This window comes from Gigantopelta aegis, chromosome 3 (genome assembly GCF_016097555.1).
Source record: "Gigantopelta aegis isolate Gae_Host chromosome 3, Gae_host_genome, whole genome shotgun sequence".
In the NCBI taxonomy this organism is placed as follows: Eukaryota; Metazoa; Mollusca; class Gastropoda; order Neomphalida; family Peltospiridae; genus Gigantopelta; species Gigantopelta aegis.
In genome coordinates this window covers 36,833,492-36,855,338 of record NC_054701.1, presented here as the reverse complement: position 1 = coordinate 36,855,338, position 21,847 = coordinate 36,833,492, and the positions used below count along the sequence as shown (strand labels likewise).

The following is a 21,847-nucleotide window of genomic DNA, read 5'->3' as shown; positions in this document are numbered from 1 at the left end:
ATAATTTTACCATTATTCAAAAAAATAATAATAAAAAGCCGCATACAGTTTTAGCACCAATTTTAGAACGAGCAGTCAAAAATTAATCAATAATTACCATTTATATTTAGCCCTTTAAGGGAGGGGGGAAGGAGGCTAGTAGGAAAGGTTCGGCCAAGGCCACCGGAAGTCTGCATTTAGTAGGTAAAAAAACAACAACAAAAAACAGACAAGATGGAGGGGCGCCCGTCCTATCGGCAACTTCGGCGTGACCGGGGGGGGGGGGGGGGGGGGGGGTAACAAGAAGGAAGGGGGGGGGGGGGGGCTTTTCAAGTGACCAATTTGATTTTGGCAGATCCTGGCCCATTCTTCTTGGAGCGCAACACCCAACTCGGCTAAAACGTTCGGCTAATTTTCATGTTTTCTGAGGCGTGTCCCATAATGTCCCAAACTTGTTCGATGGGTGAAAGGTCGGGGCTCAGAGCTGGCTAAGGAAGTGCGTTGATGTTTTGCTGTTGCACGAATGCCGTTACTAGTCTACTACGATGAACATGAGTTAAAAGTTAAAGTTTGTTTTGTTTAACGACGTCACTAGAGCACATTAATGCATTCATCATCGGCTATTGGATGTCAAACATTGTGTATTTTCGATAATATAGTCTTAGAGAGGAAACTCACAACATTTTTCCATTTGTAGCAAGGAATATTTTATAAGCACCATCGCTCAGACAAGTTAGCACATACCATGGCCTTTGATATGTCAATCGTGGTGCACTGTGACGGGGATCGATCCTTGACCAATCTCCACTAGAGATTGTGCCCCCTCCAAATATCGTTCCTACGGGCCTAACGTGGAGAAAACTAAGATATTCTAATCCAAGTACAGGTGTTTTATATGCTGTTTGTTACACGCCTTGCATGACACTTCACGCAGGTGGCTATGACATGGGATGTTAATTTCTGTTTATTTCGCCATTTGTCTGTTTTTGTTCACATGTAACAAAATCAAAACTTCTGTTTCTATTACAATTTTTGTGGGTTTCTTTTATTTTTATTATTATTATTTTTTTATTTAGTTTTTTTAATTATTATTATTTTTAATGTCAGTCCAAAACAATAAAGTAAACATTTTACCTATTGCATTTATTACACCCATGGTTTACAATAAACGGTTACATAAATATTGTATTTTCCCACTTCATCGTAATGGCACATGCTATAACAATATATTGAATAATGTTACTACACCCTTCTCACGTCACTATCGCAGCTGCAAGCTTACGAGTCGTGATTGGTGAAATTTACATTATTTAGCGTCACTGTAACTCGTTTGGGAATTGTTTTATACCCCTCCCTCTCTCTCGGAGAATAAAATATTTCACAAACGTGTTCAATAAATGTGGTATGACAATCCCGATTATGCATTAATATGTAAAAAATTGGTAGCTTTTAAATGTCAGTAAAAACTCCATAAATAAAAACATATTAATACTCGAACACAAATCGTTTAAAAAACAAATATCTTTATCATCTTAAAACCTACTAAACATTTTTATTTTATCTTAGTAGATGACCTTTAAAACAGCCAAAACAAAAATTATCGTTTAAAACAGTGCTATATTTTTTCAAGATACATGTATTAGGAAATCATATGAATAATTATTAGGTTTATTATTAAATTTGTAAAAGCAAAATCATTATTCTGCAACCGACCTGTATCTTATCTTTATATAAAACCAGGCCCATAGGTATCTGTCTTGGATGGAGGAGCTGGCAGTGGTCAGAACCTGTGCACAGGACAGGCCAATCTAATTAAAATTAGCTCCACTATTACATGTGGATCTAAAGACAGCCAGTTGGAGCTCATGTCCACCAATCAAAACCTTACTTGCAGAATCCTGCCAGTGATTTAAAAATAATTTGAAAACATACGACATGTTTCGTGTGAATTACGAATGCCTTAAAACATGTTTTATTTTATAAAATAAATAATTTGTAATGTAAAACTGAAGACTGATAACCCACCCCGTACGTATTGGTATGGTTCGCTGTACTACTGCGGTCACTAAAATAGACACGCCCAATATTTTTAGAATTTGTATGTTCCCAAATAACGTTATAAAAGGCGAAGTGTGATTGGCCAATATTTAAATTATTATTTACAGACGAAATTTTACCTGGACATTGGGGACTACGCAGTGTTGTTAGTTTTAAATCACTGGCAGGATTCTGCAAGTAAGGTTTTGATTGGTGGACATGAGCTCCAACTGGCTGTCTTTAGATCCACATGTAATAGTGGAGCTAATTTTAATTAGATTGAGGACAGGCGTACGCTATATCAACTTGCTAAGAATATGCACTTTAAAACTTTTGACCTTTACCCGTAGGAACGATATTTGGAGTGGGAGGGGGGCACAGTCTCTAATGAGGTGGAGGGGTGGGGGGGGGGGGTGGGGGGGGGGGGGGTGACACAATCCAGAATTTTTTCTTGAATAGGATTAAAAACAAAAAACAAACAAACAAACAAAAAACCCCACCTCCAAAGATCCCCGTTTCCTATCAGCCTAAACAGCTGTTTACTCTGACCAATCAAAATTAGTATAACAAATAGACATACACATGGCCAATGACGCCGATGTTTCATAACTTGGCACGATGACGTTGTGGAAATTAATAGATTTGGTAGTAAAAACATTTTTGTAAATTGTTTTATAGACAAGACTGAAGCAATCTAATTAAACTTAGCTCCACTATTACATGTGGATCTAACACCAGCCAGTTGGAGCTCATGTCCACCAATCAAAACCTTACTTGCAGAATCCTGCCAGTGATTTAAAACTAACAACACTGCGTAGTCCCCAATGTCCAGGTAACATTTCGTCTGTAAATAATAATTTAAATATTGACCAATCACACTTCGCCTTTTATAACGTTATTTGGGAGCATACACATTCTAAAAATATCGGGCGAGTCTATTTCAGTGGCCGCAGTACAGCGAACCATACCAATACGTACGGGGTGGGTTATCAGTCTTCAATTTTACATTAAAAATTATTTATTTATTTATAAAAACCCCCAACTAAATCAGTCTTCAGTTTTACATTACAAATTATTTATTTTATAAAATAAAACATGTTTTAAGGCATTCGTAATTCACACGAAACATGTCGTATACCCTTAGGATAATTCGGAATGTTTTCAAATTATTTTTAAATCACTGGCAGGATTCTGCAAGTAAGGTTTTGATTGGTGGACATGAGCTCCAACTGGCTGGTGTTAGATCCATATGTAATAGTGGAGCTAATTTTAATTAGATTGAGACTGAAGGTCTTTATTTGGTTTAAACAATATTTACTTTGTCAAAAACATATTGGGATTGGTCAACAGGTTTAGTCTATATTAAGACCTCTCCCTACATTTTACAAGCGGATACATGTTAAAATACAACAGACTTACATAGACGAACAAAGAGGAAGAAAACGAGAAGGGATAGATAAAGGGGGGGGGGGGGGGGGGGGGCAGGTGTGTGTGTGGGTATAGTGAGTTAAAAAACAAACACCTGCAGAACTTTTACACTGGATTGTGTGATGTCTACACAAAATTAAAGGTCTTAATTTAATATACGAGTGTTCACTGAACAACATTTGTGATTACAAGCGGTCAGTGAACAAAATGGAATGCGACTCTAGTTTAACAGAAGGATAAAGGCAGGACTGGTTTAGGCACCTCACGTTAAACCAAATGGCCACGTCGGGAACCGATCTAATAGTTCGAGGACGTTAGCGAAACGTTTGCTGGTTGAACTTAAGGATGGTATAGATAGATGCAGCGTGTGCGTTCAGTCCGGATAAAAAAATAAATCGAAATACCTCAGTTTCAGTGAGAACGTCTATACTGGATACGTGCTTCTGCAAAACGCATGAATGAATGAATGAATGTTTAACGACACTCCTGCACGAAAACTACATCGGCTATTGGGTGTCAAATTATGGTAAATGCAAGCAAAACGCATGTGGCCACCCACAATGGAATAATCATATGTGGTATATATGCCCAAAACGCAAGCGACGGACGCATCAGACGCACGCACGCGCCGCATCCAATCTATATGTGAAGTAATTACAAATACCCGAGTACAGCTTTATACATGTGTAACACAATAAATAATAGTAAAATCAAATTTCTGAATATATATTACGCATCCACAAAAATTGCAAACTGCGATATAGAAAATCATAAAACTAATTGCACATGGTGTTAGCATATTTCATTTCTTTATATTTCAGTTACTGAATTTCGTATAATCGGTAACTCAATTCCTGTCACAGACGAATACACACATTTGTGACAGAATTATGTTTTTTTTCCCACCACCTGTTCACAGTAGAAGAGCCATTAACACAGCTGTAACTTAAGATCACTCATGTCACTGCGACACAAACGCACGCAGTCACGAAGTACGGTCAAACCTGTCCTAGCGGCCGCCTGTAATCAGCGGTGATCTGCCTTAAGCGGCCATTTTTTTCCCTCCCAAACGATTTATAATGTAAATGCACTTGTAATAAGCGGTCACCTGACTAACGCGGCCAGCGACTACCTAAACCGGATCACAAATCGCTAAAATACCTGTATTAAGTGGCCACAGTAAATGTTTACTGTTACATAAAACGGATAGTTTAACAACCGCGATAAGGTGCAGCAAATAATCGATCTTCACACAGGAATCGAAAACTCTTGCTCAAAGCGATTTTTTTATTATTATTTGACACGAATCCCCTTAGAAACACCCGTCTGCACAGTCATTTGGTCATTGTACACTTATTTTCGTGCTTATATCCACTTAAGATTCCAGTATGATATCCTGAGCACATACTTCAGCTATCTAGGCTGTCTTCCCAATACAGTGGGTTAGTGGTTAGCGAGAGAGGAATTGGTGTAGTGGACTTACACCTACCCACTGGATCGTTGAACCACAATCGGGGTAGAAGCCATTGTCGTGATGCGAACCCAGTACCTATCAGTCATAAGTCTGATATTGCGTAACCACTAAACCACCGAAGCAAGTAATGAATGGTTTTTCTAACTGAGCATAAAGTTTGTTTTGTTTAAGGAAACCACCAGAGGCAATGATTTATTAATCATCGGCTATTGGATGTCAAACATTTGGTAATTTTGACATATAGTCTTAGAGAGGAAACCCGCTAAAATGTTTCCATTAGTTGCAAGTGATCTTTTATAAACACCATCCCACAACCAGATCTGGCTGGGAAGATAAATAGCCAAATGGGCCCACTGACGGGAATAGATCCTAGACAGACCGCGCATCAGGCAAGCTCTTTACCACTGGGCTACGTCTCGCACCTCGTAGGTAATCAAGTCCATATCATCCAAAAGACTTTGTCCCCACCCCTAAGAGTCGAGATGTAGGTCAGTGGTAGGGCGCTCGCCAGTGTCGCAGGGTCGAATTTAGCTCGATTCACCTCTAGCCCTCCCCTTATTGATATGTTATAGCTGGCTACCATTTGGTCGTCTCCTCTAGCCCTCCCCTACAATATATCAATAAGGGGAGTGCTAGAGGTAACTAGATTCATCCTACTGGCACGGTTGACCACGCCAGAATAAGCGCGTCATTGTAAAATGACCTATGAATCAGCGTGTCCTGAAACTAGTTCCAAATAACGCTGAGTAACCCCACGAATTACTATATATAAAACTAAATTCTATAGTACCTTATTTATTGCAATAGAAATCGGTGAGGCAACCCCTATCTTGTCATGCAACACGACCTACTTGTACTGGCGAGTCATCATTTTCACCAGCACACACAAACACAACAAACCTCATCTGAAAATCACTACTTGCAAAAAAGAAAATTGTAAAGATAAATCCAGTGGCGGATCCAGAAAATCCATTTAGGTGGGCCCCAGTGACATGAGGTGGAATGCCAAGGGGACTTTGGGGGAGGTTTGGAGCGGAATCGTAAAAAAGAAAAGAAAATTAATATATAATAAAATTATAACTATCACCACCCCTAGATCCGCCTATGCAGCCATCAGAACTGTCTAAATATCCATTGAGCTTTGTCGTATAAAGGTTGTCATTTGTCAAACTCCACCAAAATCCGGCACACAGACTCGTCCTGAGTGGCAGTCCTCCTATATACGAAACACAGCAATCCGCTTCCCAGACCTGTAGAAACAATATCTAAAGTGGGTGACTCAATATCTAGCGTGGGATGGGGGTACAAGCAAGAATCAAATTTCACAAAACATCTTAAGTCTAGTTTTTTACGTAAACCGCAATTCTTATTACTGTTAACAGTACACACATTTCAGGTTATTTTGTCCTTACAACGCTCCGTCATAAACGTACAAGTGTAACTGCTAGTAGCAGACGTAAACGTCCGATGTATTCCGAAACAGGCTCTCGATTTTTATCTTTGTTTATATACAGTGGGACAAAACACGTGCATTTTTGTCTTCAAGCGTGTGTGTGTGTGTGTGTGTGCGTGCGTGTGCATGCCTGTGTGTTTGTGTCTCAGTCTTCTACTAAACTGCAACGTTCAATTGATATGAACGCGCCATGACGTTATGAAACGCTTCTTAAACTTGATTGGGGGGGGGGGGGGGGGGTGTTTGCTTAGTGTTAAAATATTGTAGTCGTTTACGAGTCATGGACTTCTGAAAGATTTTTATGACAACATAAAATTTTATTGATACCATTATATGCTAAATTATCTATTCAAATTGGTCCACCAATATATTCTAGTAGCATACAACAAATTATAGTAAAGAAATATGCATATTTATACCATAAAAATAAACTGTTGGCGTGTAATTAATTTGTTTCTAATACAAACCTGAATACAAACCAATACAATAATTAAAGTTAGTTTGGTCTTTTTGGTACCAATAAACAACCAATACAATACAGCTTCATTCCACATTTGGCACCAATTTAACCTTTGGCGTGTATTAGCCAACTAGTTTATAAAATTTGCATTTTTACATCATATGCATTTAATTATTTAAAAGTCTTTCTTTCTGTGAAATAAATAAAGGTTATGAAATATAAATATCATATAGGGCCTAGTTCATATCCAATGTTATTGTACACTATTTAGACACAGTTCTCAATATGTTCTGAAAATATCTAGCCATATTTACATCATCAGTCAGGGTTTTATCACCTATGTTTCTAGACTCCGATAATGGGCACCATTCCATACCATTATACAGAGGCTATGTCGTTTTTTATTCCCAAATTGGGAGTAAAAAAGTCCCAATCTGAATGCAAATCTCATTCACTTAACAAACCTTCCCTCCCCAATAACATTTTGTCATGTACAATAGATATATTTATTTGTAATGCACAATAGATATATTTATTTACAAATAAACATATACAATACATATACATGTATATACATAAATTTAGCATTGCGTATTTAATTCTAACTTGTCTTAATAAGATGTTTTTGAAATAAAACTGAAAATTCGAAACTTTTGGTAAAACGACGCTAAAATTCCCAATTTCAAAGCCATGGGTGTCAAGTCAAATTTTAGAAATAAAACCCTGTTAGTATTTAATGATTCGAAATCAAATGTCTATTAAATAAATGTATAAAAATTATATGGCAGCTCTATTTCTATTAAGTACATGCATTTAATAAACGTTATGGCTACTTGCTACATTACATTGATATATAAATATCATAAAATTCATCTATAGTGTTCATTGAACACTATTCAGTCACGTTCCACAAAAACGACTTTGAAACGGTTTTGGCGTTCTGACAAAACCTCCACCAATAGCCTCGAAATCTGGTTTCACTCCGTCTGGTAGCGAAATCTTGAACTGCCTCATGTATCCAGCCAGAAGTAGCACCAGTTCCTGTTTCGCTACAGACTCCCCCAGACACACCCTACGTCCCGCCGAGAAAGGCAGCCAGCTGTCAGGTTTAGGTGCCATGGCGCCAGTCTCGTCCAGAAATCTTTCAGGTTTGAAAGCCTCGACGTCTGTCCATTTGTCTGGGTCATGGTGCATCATCCATAAGTTGAGAAGAACCATGGTTCCTTGTGGGACGTCATTGTCACCTGAAAATGGTAAAACAATCCATCAATAAAAATGCTCTGCAATACAATAAACGTGTAAGACTAGTTATGGACAATTTTCGATTCTACTTCAATGGAGTTCTCTATTCCAAACTCTCTTAGCTTGTCTTTGAAAACGTGAAATGCTACCTAGAAAGCAGGTCCTGCTACTACTGCTGCTGCTGCAACCGCTGCAACTGCTGCTGCTATAACTGCTGCTGCAGCTACTACTAATGCAGCAGCTGCTGCTGTTACTACTACAACTACTATGCCTTCTTACTGCTGTTACTACAACTATTGCTACAACTGCAGCTGCTTCTACTTTTAATGCTGCTGCTACCGCTGCTACTACCAGAGGTGTGCGGTATTACTGGTATACCGGTATACCGGTATTTTTTTCTGTCGTGGTACGTACCGGTACGTTTTGTACTGTACCGGTATACTTCGGGACTTTCCGTGGACGATAACTTTAAGAAAATTTCCGAGAAATAAATTATCAGTGTCATGAAACAAAATACATAATTTCGCGAAATTATTTAAAAAGCATCCAATGTTAATAATTGTTTGTGTTCCATTAACAAATCTTTAAAAAAAACTCAACTGAATTTCCCAAAGTATCTAGAATCTCAAAACGCTGCCACTAACAAAAACATGGTAGATGATGAGTGTTGTTCGCAACACAATTGGGATATTGGATATTTGCAGGGCTCGCCCTGTTGTTCGTCAAAGTCGCAAATTGCGAAAAATAATAAAAATTGGTAAAAGAATTTTTGATTTGGCGAAAAAAACTGAGAATTTTTTTTAATGTCGATTTTTAGTCACCAAACATGCTTTCAACCAGTTGTGTTCAACAGATATGCCTCGCGGTATGAATAAGCGTCATTTGCATGTCCGGAGGACCAGTATACTATTCAATAGTGAACTGCTTCTCGTAAAACTACAAAATTGGATCAAATAATATGAAATACTGTTCAAAACATATTGCATTGTAGATACTAAATGTGTTATTATTAGCTACAACAAAGTTTACTTTTTATTTGTCATGTTTCTAGCGTTTTGTCGTATCAGATAATGTTGTAATATTTAAAACTTTCAAAGTTTACTGATTTAATTTTAAATATATTCAGTGGGGGAATTATAATTTATTGATGCTATGTCTACTGATATAATATTAGCACCGACATGATACACCCCTCCGCCCCTGGCAGAGAAACATACAAAAGTCTCGCATCACATTGCAACGAATTTATGAAAATGAAAGAGCCTTTTTCCAGTTGTGAAAGTCTGAAAGACAGTCACACGCCAGTGTTTTGAGAACAATAACATATAATGACGTTTTCTTTGTCTTTGTTTTGGGTGACTGGCTATAATCTTGAGTTGGATACCCCAAAAATTATAAGCGGTATTCAGTGTAAAACATACAGATAAGTTTGGAGGAGGGTAGTTACGTGTAATGAACAGCGTTACGTAAAACACTATTTTTTATTACTAACTTTTTTATTTTATTAATATTTATTTATTTTGTCATAAACGCTATGCCACGGCATCACTGTTTAAACTTTAACATATTAACGTAGGCAGTAATAGCTAGTTTAAAACACAAAACAATGATTATAAATCGATTTGAAATACTTGTGCTAGTAAATTTAGCTTAAAACGTATGTCCCAAATGTCCGATTGTCACTCTGTAGGCAGTGATGGTTTGGTTGGACCTGTTCTCAAATAACTCATTCCATCATAAGTGGTTAGCCCAAGAAGGCCTACTCTGCTGTTCTAGAGCTAGACGAACATTTGGACAGTTACAGCCGCTCTCTCAGTCAGAGATAACGAATGCACAGAAGCTCTGCCTACCACCGGGCAGGCAAAGATTCCCACTCTAATACCACAATGATCCTATGTTTGACGTTAAATACCATTACACTGATAATATTTGAGTTCGCGATAACAAATATTTCACATATTAATCACTAATGCACTAATGTTTGTAAACAAGAACATAAAATAAATTCAGTAATCTAGATAATAATGACTGAAATTGACACACTACATGATTTATTCAGACATTTATAGGTTTATGAAATTTGTTTATTCTTAGCACTAAATTGATGTTAAGACGATTTAACTAAACTGATGTTAAGACGATTTAACTTGAACTAACTTGAACAATAATACATTGTAGCAAACTGAAAACATAAAGGAACCTGTTTGTCTGGGTCATCACCTAAAATAAAAGTAGCTATATAAAAGTTACTGGTAGTTAATAGCTACTGGTATAATTAAAATGGTGATAATATAATACATTCGTTTAAACTTTGTCATTTTCATTATTTTTCTAGTTCACTGAAATGATAACTACAGAATTCATTCATATGTTATGTTTATTCCATTTACATTATAAGGTCTTAAAATACAACAAGGCTCTACAACTATGTTCTACCTATAAGTATTAGCTATTCTCTAAATGAGATTTTTAGTCCTGCTTAATGCTTACTCAACTTTAGAGGAAATAGAGTGTAAATTGAATCAGTCAAAATCTTTACTGGTAGGTATTTCATTGTAGTATGTCATATATGTTTGACCCCTAAGTTCAAAGGCACATAAATGACATTGTATGTTGAACAAGTATTGTATCACTGATTCGCAGTGATTAGTATGATGTCATTACTGTGGTATACCGTAGTACATTACCAAAAACTGCGATATACCGCGGTACGGTTTTTTTTGCGGTACCCAACCCTAGCTACTACTACTCTACTACTGCAACTACTATGACTCTTCTTGCTGCTGCTTCTACAACTATTGTTACAATTGCTGCTGCTATTATTACTACTACTGCTGCTACCTCCTCCTCCTACTACTACTAACTAAGACATCACTGATCACAACAAAAAATCTCACCTATCTTGGTGTCGCAGATGGTACAGTGAGGCAGACTCAGGGGCACCACGGAGGACAATCTCATAACCTCGTGGAGTACGGCTTCAGTGTAGGGCAGGTGGTTTCGATAGGACAACAACATGGTGCCGCTTTTAGCTGTAAAAAATCAAAATTTGATAGATCAGTAACAATGCAAATAATATGAAAAGAACAAAACCGTAATGCGTAATCAAGGCCGTATCACTGCACAATGTAGTCAAATGGGCATTTGGAAAAATAGTGATTGATTCCATAAATTTCTATCTAGTGCCTCGTCTACAGGAGGACAGCCATTCCCGAAAATATCCTTTACTGGAGATTTCATCTTTCTTGCACCGCCAGAAAGAGGACTGCCATTCACCAACTAGTTTACTAAATCAAAGCTAGCACATGATTAATTTTCTTTAAAACAATATAATAATCAAAACGACATACTAATTTAAAATTAAACAGTACAATCTGTAACAAAATAAACATTTTAAGTGATGTTGTTTGTTTTGTTAACTACACCACTAGAGCACATTGATTAATTAATCACCGGCTATTGGATGTCAAAATTTTAAATGAATGTACATGTACTGCCTACATACCAGGAGTTGATCTGGTGGGTGCGCAACCATTCCACTTCAAAGTGCTCTGAGAATTGAGTATTGAACTGTATACATCGATTTGTTTTCTTTTTATAAGATATAATATCACCATCGACTGGATGTTTCTGGAGGCATATTCTGCCTTTCTGTAAACCATTTTAATATACATTGGAATACTATAGGTGCCCTTTTTGACATTGCACTCCATTCCTTAGAAAATTCCTACAGCCATGAATGTATAAATTTTCACTCACGCAGAACTTGATCAACTTCTTTGTGTATCTTCGACGGGACCTCTGGATGTGACGCCAAGTACAATATTGCCCAGTCTAGCGTCAGACGTGTCGTGTCAATCCCAGCTAAGAAAAAATAAACACATTAAAATCTATGTAGAAAGCTGGACCTGAAGATTTAGAAAAAAACCCATAACATCTGTAACAGTAAAAAAAACCATGATTTGGAGTACGATACACGCCTTTAACTAGGGGCTATCACCCCCCCTCCCCACACACACACCAACCTCTCTAAAAAAACCCTAAAAAAAACAACCCACACACCACCCCCCCCCCCCCCCCCAATCCTCCCCAAAAAACCCTAAAAGAACAGAACATCCATCCAACGACGCCTCAAAACAAATAACAAAATAATCCCAAACAAAAGAGAAAAGTGTCCTCTAAGCGTAAATTACACACAGGTGGCAATGCGGCTGCTGCATGCTGAGTTCTCAATATATGACTTTACATTTAATAACTGGCATCTAGCCCCTCCAGTTTGAACCCCACCTACACCGTTACTAGCATTTTCCGACGCTCATTATTCACTATGACAGCTGCCATACCAACCCACCTTTTGACCAAAAAAAAAATCCTGTACGTACCTCCGAAAATATCTCCGATAGTCTGCCTGACATGATCATCTGTAATCTTCGACATGGTCGCTTCATCCAGTTCCTCCATTGCCGCTTTCTGTGCCAACAAAATGCTGTCCGTGAAATCTCTGATATGATCTGAAACCAAGAAACACAAGCCAATCCATCATTCAGACTTGCCAGAATAATGACGTCATAGCTTACGATGGTTTTACGCTTTCGTAGCGCTAAGACAGCTTCGAAAATATGGGTCCAGAAGAATGGTAAATTATTCCAGAGGGGAATATGTGTTGGATGCAATGAACAGTATACTACTGTTGGTGGTGGTGGTATGTGTGTGTGTGTGTGTGTGTGTGTGTGTGTTCAAGTAGATACTATATGCTAGATACATTAACAAATCCAAATCGAAACAAAACATACCTGGTGACAACGTGTTTCTGTGTTCCACAATAAATATATCCAAGATGTTGAAAATGTCGTCAAAGAGCTGAATCATTCTTTTCATCTGCTTGGTTGGACAGAGACGTAGCGGAGGGATAATATCCTCCAATGGTCCATTACCAAAGCTGGTTAAAAACTCGTCAAATATGGATAACATATTCTTGAACATGGGGTCATCGACAGCATATCTGAAACGGAAGCGAATAGCAACATGTCTGTGTTTTCAATTATAATGTAATCGTCATCTCGAAGGTAATGGAATTGTGGTTATAAACCCTTTTATGATCAGTTGGACTTTGTGAAGGCACCCATACCATCTTGGTCTTAGTGAAGCCATCCATGCCATGTTGGTCTCAGTGAAGGCACCCTATACTATATTGGTCTCAGTGAAGGCACCCAATACCATCTTGGTATTAGTGAAAGCATCCCATACCATCGTCTTGGTCTTAGTGGAGGCACTCCATGCCATAGTCTTAGTGAAGGCACCCATACCATCTTGGTCTTAGTGAAGGCACCCCATACCATCATTTTGGTCTTAGTGAAGGCATCCCATGCCATCTTGGTCTTAGTGAAGGTACACAATATCATTTTGGTCTTAGTGAAGGTACACAATACCATCTTGGTCTTAGTGAAGGTACACAATACCATCTTCTTGGTCTTAGTGAATGCACCCATATTATATTGGTCTCGGTGAAGACACCCCATACCATCTTGGTATTAGTGAAGGCACCCCATACCATCATCTTGGTCTTAGTGAAGGCACCCATACCATCTTGGTCTTACTGAAAGCACCCCATATCATCTTCATCTTAACGAAGGCATCCCATACCATCTTCTTTCTTAGTGAAGGCACCCCATACCATCATTTTGGTCTTAGTGAAGGCATCCCATGCCATCTTGGTATTAGTGAAGGTACACAATACCATCTTGGTCTCAGTGAAGGTACACAATACCATCTTGGTCTCAGTGAAGGTACACAATACCATCTTGGTCTCAGTGAAGGTACACAATACCATCTTGGTCTTAGTGAAGGTACACAATACCATCTTGGTCTCAGTATATGGTGCCCCATACCCGCTGAATCTAATGTCCACCTGCCCTATCCTCTTATTTATGCAAAGTCAGAGATCTTATTGTTGAAATCCAGAAATTTCCGACAACAAACAGTCGTTAAAAGACGTACCCACATTGGTCTCAATTGTGATACATGATCCCATGCCCCCTTGGTCCCAATGTGTGTCATTCCATACCCCATTGCAATTATGACTCGGTCATTTTTACTTTTATACTTATATCATAATTTCAGATTGTTTTCATTATAGTAGCGTCTTCAGAATAACATCAGATGCATACTGGAATAATATATACAACGATAGACATGGCAGTATTGTCATTTCTTGTGAACAAGATAACCTACAACACCAAAATGACAAATATAATAACTCTAACCTCTAGCTACTATCGTCCAGAGCCCCGTTCCACGAAGCGATCTTAGCCCTAAGATCAACTTAAGTACATAGGGTAGCTATGCGCTTAAGGTAATCTTGGGTCTAAGATCGCTTCGTGGAACGAGGCCCAGGCTATCAAAAGACGAGTCTAGATAATAGATATTTGATAAATAATATACTAACTTGACTAGCGCGCCCATTATCTCAACCTGGGCCCAGATTTTCGAAGCTATTTTAGCTCTACGATATCGTAAAACCGTCGTAGGTTATGGCATGCGTCGTTGTGGCGTCATAGCTTTCGATTGTTTTACGATATTATAACGCAAAGATAACTTCAAAAATATATAGCCTGCTCGCCAAATAGCAGTCAATATGTTCAGAAAAAGGTTATTAAACTTTCCAAAGTTTGCGCACTTACGTTTGGTCGAAGCAGACTCCAAACAGAATGTTGAGGGCAACGAGGGAATTGTATAAGTGAGGATTCACTGGCTCCTTGATGCCTTTCAGCACTTCCACCACTTTATTGAGGGACTCGGTCATCCGAAGTTCAAGGCGATTCCCACTGGTGTACAGTCTGTAACAGGATGATACAGCGGGTACAGCATTTAGTATAATTATTATAGTTGGAATTTGGTATCACAATTAGACTTATACTAATACTAATAAACGAAACACACATAAAATGAAAGGTATGCACAAGCAGAATAAAAAGTATGCACACACAGAACATACATTCATACTCATACATTTAGATATACAGATAAACAGTTAAAGAGATAGATAGATAGGTAGGTAGGTAGGTAGGTAGGTAGGTAGGTAGGTAGGTAGGTAGGTAGATAGACAGACAGACAGACAGACAGACAGACAGACAGTCAGTTATATATATCATCGAGTAACCTATTAAAGAGAAATGGTTTCTGCGCACGCGCATTGTAATTTGATAAAATAATGTTTTATCTTATTCAATTTACCAGGAGCGTAGGCTAGGGGGGTTCGGGGGGTTCGGACGACCCCCCCCCCACCCGCCCCCCCAGAAGCAAATGGCCCGCTTTCAGAACTAAAACATACAGGTTTATACATATGGAGTTTCTGGTGGTGCAAAAACAAAATAGAAAAAGGTCCACTTGGTTCATATTCGACCCCCCCCCCCCCGGTCCAGATCACGCTACGCCCCTGTTTACATTCATTTCAACTTATTTTCGTGCTTATATCCAATTAAGGTTCAAGCACGCTGTCCTGGGCACATACCTCAGCTATCTGGGCTGTCTGTCGATGACAGTAGGTTAGTGGTTAGTGAGAGAGAAGAGGGTGTAGTGGCCTTACACCTCCTACCCATTGAGCCCTTAAGAACTCGCTCTGGGTTGGAGCCGGTACCGGGCTGCGAACCTGTACCTACCAGCCTGTAGTCCGATGGCTTAACCACTACGCCACCGAGGCCGGTACCCCTGTTTTTGAATCGAAATCATCCAACAAATATTGATAACGGTGTCAATTTTAGCTGTGAAAAGATTAGATGCATATCGGGCTATTGTTGTTCAAGAGTGACGTGTGACACGTCACTTTACCAAACCTCTTATGTAATAAATCTGAGAAGCAGACGAGACTTTCACAGTGACCTCGTAAAACTGTCGCTTATTTAGGTTTGTTTAATTGTACACATCATTTAATATAGTGCTAGTGAAAAAATGGCTGTCGTGTATATACATTTGCTTCTATATAAACATGTTTTTTTAATGCCTACTTGTCTTTTCCACATTTGTGCAGGTCTTTTTTTGAGAGGTTTTTGTTAATTCAACAGAGTTCACACGTGTGCATATTCCTTAAATACAAGTCATAAGTAAATAAGACCGGTTTTGGGGATAGCCCGGTTCACGTTAGATAGATAGACAGATAGATAGAAAGATATATGTGCATAGATGAAAAACACACACGCGCTTATCAGTTGTGTATGGTTGGTTGTGTTTATGTTTGTATACATATATTAGGGCCGTACCCTGATCAAAATCCTAGGGCACTTCTTTTTATAAACAAATGAAACACTATACAAATTAAACCCTGAAATGTGTATGCTATTAAAGAGACATTCCTGAGTTTGCTGCATTTTTTAAGATGTTATCGACTAACAGACTTTTTAACGATTGTAATTACATATAAAATATAATAATATATTAGTAGCTGTATATTAAACATGTTTCTGGTCGTTCTAATATTTGTACTAGGTTAAATTTCATTTTATTTCCTAAAATATATTTTTTTCGTACGTACGAAATTATTTGAAGACAAAATCCAGTTTGGGCTTCTTAGAAATATTAAGACGACCAGAAACACGTTAAATATACAGACATTGATATTCTAAACAAGAAAATTTATTTAATATGTAAGTTTAATCGTAGAACTATTTTATTAGTTGAAAACATCTTACAATGTAGTAAATTCAGGAATGTCCCTTTAAAGGGACATTCCTGAGTTTGCTGCAATTTTTAAGATGTTATCGACTAACAGAGACTTTTTAACGATTGTAATTACATATCAAATATAGTTTTCTGCACAAAATATTAGTGGCTGTATATTAAACGTGTTTCTGATCGTTCTAATATTTGTACTAGGTTAAATTTCATTTTATATCCTAAAATATTATTTTTCGTACGTACGAAAGTATTTGAAGACAAAATCCAGTTAGGGCTTCTTAGAAATATTAAGACGACCAGAAACACATTGAATATACAGCCACTGATATTCTAAACAAGAAAATATAATTAATATGTAAGTTTAATCGTAGAAATATTTTATTAGTCGGAAACATCTTACAATGGAGCAAACTCAGGAATGTCCCTTTAAAAAAGAAGAAGAAAGAAGTGAGATTCTCAGGGGGGCAACTGCCCCCCCCGGAGTGTACGGCCCTGTTAGTGAGTGTCAAACTAAGCTTAGTTGAGACCGAATATTTCATTTTGTACCTTTTCCCCCCAGCTATTAATATTTGGATTTACAATTTGTAAGTTGCTGTATTATTTACATTCTTGTACCTAAAAGTAGTGTGTGTCTGATCAGGGCGGTAACCAACCGAAAATAAGGTGTGTGTGTGTGTGTGTGTGTGTGTGTGTGTGTGTGTGTGTTAAATGCAACAAAACAATAAGGTCTTCTCTAATTAGCACTTTAAATTAAAGGGGTATTTTTCGTGTTTGTTTTTTTTTGCGACGGCATGTATCACCACCTGCTCCTGTTATGGCTCTATTGATGGCCCAGTGGTAATGAGCTCGCTTGATGCTCGGTCGGTTTGGGATCGATCCCCGTCGGTGGGCCTATTGGGCTATATATTATAAAAATATGAGCCCACCGACAGGGATCGATCCTAAAACGACCGGGCACCACCGGGCCGTGGTATGTGCTATCTTGTCTGTGGGATGGTGCATATAAAAGATCCTTTGTTGCCAATGTAGCGGGTTTCCTATCTAAGACCAAATGTCAGAATTACCAAATGTCTGACATCCAATAGGCGATGATTAATAAATGAATGTGCTCTAGTGGTGTCGTTAAACAAAACAAACTTTAACGGTATAAGTATTAGTTGCAAGGTTGTAAGAGTTGTCGTTAATATATAATCAATTTCCATTCGGAAAACCATTCGGCGATTTCCGACATTTATTATCGCCGGTGTTTTTTTCTACGTCGCATTTATATATAACTGCTATTATTGACAAACGTTTTCCGTGGCTGGCTTAGTGTGGTGGTTACTTCGTTTCAAATGTGATGCTTTTTGGAGATCAATCCCCGTTACCGCCAATGCCGTCCAGTTACAATTTTGTTTAATGTAAAAATTACTGTAATACCTTCCATGTTGACAGTATAGTAATGTTTTGCTGTTTACATGACTTAAAATCTCATTTCATGTGAAGGGAGGAAATGTTTCATTAGTATTTAACGACGCACTCAACACATTTTATTTACGGTTATATGGCGTCGAACATAAGGACCACACCGATACTGAGAGAGGAAACCAGCTGTCTCCACTTCATGAGCTACTCTTTTCAATTAGCAGTAAGGGATCTTTTATATGCACCATCCCACAAACAGGATAACACATACCACGGCCTTTGATAAACAAATCGTGTGCACTGGCTGGAGCGAGAAATAGCCCAATGGGCCCACCGATGGGGATCGATCCCAGACCGACCGCGCATCAAGCGAACGCTTTACCACTAGGCTACGTTATAATATGTTTAGGGCCAATATAGATTATATTTCAATGAGTAGCACATGTATGCTACGTATTTTTCACCACACACACACACACACACACACACACACACACACACACACACGCACGCACACACGCACACACACATGTACGGACACACACACACACACACACACACACACACACACACACATACAGACACACACACACGCATATATACACACACAGACACGGATACAGACACGGACACAGATACACACACACACACAGACACAAACAATATTAAAATATGTTTTAAAACTAATAATACTAGCACAGTATACTTCATTGTGTAGCACATGTATGCTATGTATTTCACACACACACACACACACACACACACACACACAAACCCACACGCACATACACACATACACACATGTACGCGCATACAGACACACACCCATACAGACACACACACATACACGAATACAGACAGGGACAAACACACACACATAGACACACACACATACACGCATGCACGCACATACAGACAGATACACATATACAGACACACACACACACATACACACATGTACGCACATACAGACACACACATACACATACAGACACAAACACACATACAGACACACGCACAAACAAACACGGATACAGACACGGACATAGACACACACACATAGACACACACACGCATGCACGCACATACAGATAGACACACACGCATATACAAACACAGACGCGGATACAGACACGAACACAGACACAAACTGATACACACACATAGACACACACAAACGCATACTCACACACACACACACACGCACACACACATACACATACACAGACACAGACATATAGACAGACACACACACATACACACGCGCGCTCGGGCATACACACAAACACAATGTGAACGGGTTTTTACACACACAAACACACACACACACACACACACACACACACACACACACACACACACACACACACACACATATACATACATATACATACATACATAAATACATTCAAATATTCCTTTGAGTTTGATTTTGAGGTAATTATATTAGATGACATATACATGTATTTACATAGTCTAGATTATTTAATGGAAAGTATCTTCGTCTATTTGTTTTTGCGTATGTGCGCGTACGTGCGCGTACGTGCGTGTGCCCTCGCCCTCATTCCTGTACGTGACTATCGGAACTGTACAGGTTTATTTGCTAACCTTAAAACTATATACTAGTGTTGTATATTAAAAAGACTGACCGACCTGGACTCGGTGAGATCGTCTATTCTATAAATAGACAACACACGGCTGTCAATGCATGTAGCATTCAATATCCGGAACGCGAACCACACGATAATACATAGATCAAATATCGACGTTATGGTTAAGGTCGGCGTAGTCGAGTGGATACTTCGCTTTGAATGGTTCAAAATTTGTCTCCAAAACAAATGTATGGGTTCGATTCCCACAAGATCCACTGACGCTGTCTGACCTGTTTTTCATACTAATTACTCAAATGTCTTATTTTAATTTCTCAAATGTCTTATTTTAATTACATAACGGACAACACAATACACGCAAGAGGGTGGAATATATACATCTCATTCGGTACAGCTCTCACCCGAGGTGCTTGGGTCATAGGAACGAAACCCCTCGCTGACTCATTCGCCTATTTCGCCTCTCGATCTTTGGCCCACGATTGATATGGTATGAGTTGCCCTGTCTGTGGGAAAGAGCATATAAACGGTCTCTTTCTACTTATGGACAAATATGTTTCCTCTGAAGACTATAATATGACAGAATTGTCGATCATTAAGCCAAAATGGACCGGCCTCGGTGGTGTTGTGGTTAAGCCATCGGCCTTAAGGCTGGTAGGTATTGGGTTCGCAGGGCCGTACCCTGATCAAAGTCCTAGGGTCCACTACTTTTTATAAACAAATGAAACACTGCACAAATTAAACTCTGAGATGTGTATGGAGTTAAAAAAAGAAGAAAAAAAAGTGAGATTCTCAAGGGGGCAACTGCCCTGTATATGTCTGTTTATATTATGCATATGGATGACGTTTGCATCGATTAAAAAAATACAGCTCAATCACCTCAGTGCTTTCGTTGCCAACTTCCGGTGTAAACGCCATGTTGCATGATAGTCACCTAAAGCGATACTCTTAGCCCCGTCTGATAACAGTTTGGCTGCAAGGTAATAATAATAATAATAATAATAGCCACGTGGGTCTCAATCAATCAATCAATCAATCAATCAAATCCCATAGATATATATATATATATATATATATATATATATATATATATGTATGTATGCCATATATAAGTACCAGAACCCCTCAACCTTAAAGTAAATAAAAAAGATAGAAGGGTTTCACATATAACGTGAAGCGTCTTTTACTACCCTAGTTCCACACAAAAACTGACATCCTAATTTTAGAAGGACCCTGCACATGTTTCAAGTACAATTATAGTACCTGGTACATTGAGACTTGTTAAATCAATTTACAGGAATTTAGTAGCTATAGTCCTTCCCACTGGGAACACCTTTTTTCATGCTATGGAATTTACTACAAGTTATTGATTTCTGTGCCGATTGTTTTTATAAATTGTACACAAAAATATTTTTTAATTATTTCCAAAACACTTTTACTTTTCTTCTCACGTGAAATCAAATATTTACAAAAAAAAACCAAAAACAAAACAACCCAACCCATTTTTTGTAGAAGGATAGGACGGGACTATAGGTTAAACAACATTCTAATTCAATCTGCATATAACAAGAAATTTGATTGGCTAATCAAATCCATTTGCGGCAGTAAACCCAGCAATAACGCCTTAATTTTACGACAACAAGTTCTGTCATAATATATCTCACTGCTACTTTTTTCTGAATCTCCAAACAATATTCAGTTATATAGATCGTGACCTGACAGTTACAAGATTCTATCTGAAAATTTCCTAAAATTGAGTTATCTCGCTTATATGGTAAAAAAGTCCATTTAAACAATAAATAATCACAGAACATGAGAAATCATTAAAAGAATATATCTTATGGTTTATTAAGCGTTAATAAGCTCGCAATAACACAGATATAACTACCCAAAACGTCAAAAATGAGTGTTTGTGCACACATAAGCGTACGAGACAGGGAGCGAGGGTGGGGGTATCGGCTGACCTAGTTCTAGAGCAAAACTGAAATTCGGGCAAATATGATAAGAGATATTCGGGAAATGTGATAACCTGAGACCCTTTTACCATTTATTTTCATTATTCTAACCGCAAAATTAGTTTGCAACCCCCAATA

General features: G+C 38.2%; 1 protein-coding gene across 3 annotated transcripts in view; it reads right to left on the bottom strand.

The window, feature by feature from the left end:
- Window positions 1-7,391: 7,391 nt before the first annotated feature.
- The window catches only part of LOC121367969 (steroid 17-alpha-hydroxylase/17,20 lyase-like), a 21,576-nt gene continuing 7,120 nt past the window's right edge, over window positions 7,392-21,847 (bottom strand). For all 3 annotated transcript variants that reach the window (XM_041492440.1, XM_041492441.1, XM_041492442.1), the window contains 7 exons: window positions 20,634-20,727; window positions 14,754-14,909; window positions 12,867-13,075; window positions 12,456-12,584; window positions 11,833-11,937; window positions 10,971-11,105; window positions 7,392-8,075 (listed from right to left, as the gene is read on the bottom strand). In XM_041492440.1, coding sequence (XP_041348374.1) covers window positions 7,732-8,075; window positions 10,971-11,105; window positions 11,833-11,937; window positions 12,456-12,584; window positions 12,867-13,075; window positions 14,754-14,909; window positions 20,634-20,727 — 1,172 coding nt within the window. In that variant the 3' untranslated portion in view covers window positions 7,392-7,731. The remainder of the gene's footprint in view (window positions 8,076-10,970; window positions 11,106-11,832; window positions 11,938-12,455; window positions 12,585-12,866; window positions 13,076-14,753; window positions 14,910-20,633; window positions 20,728-21,847) is intronic.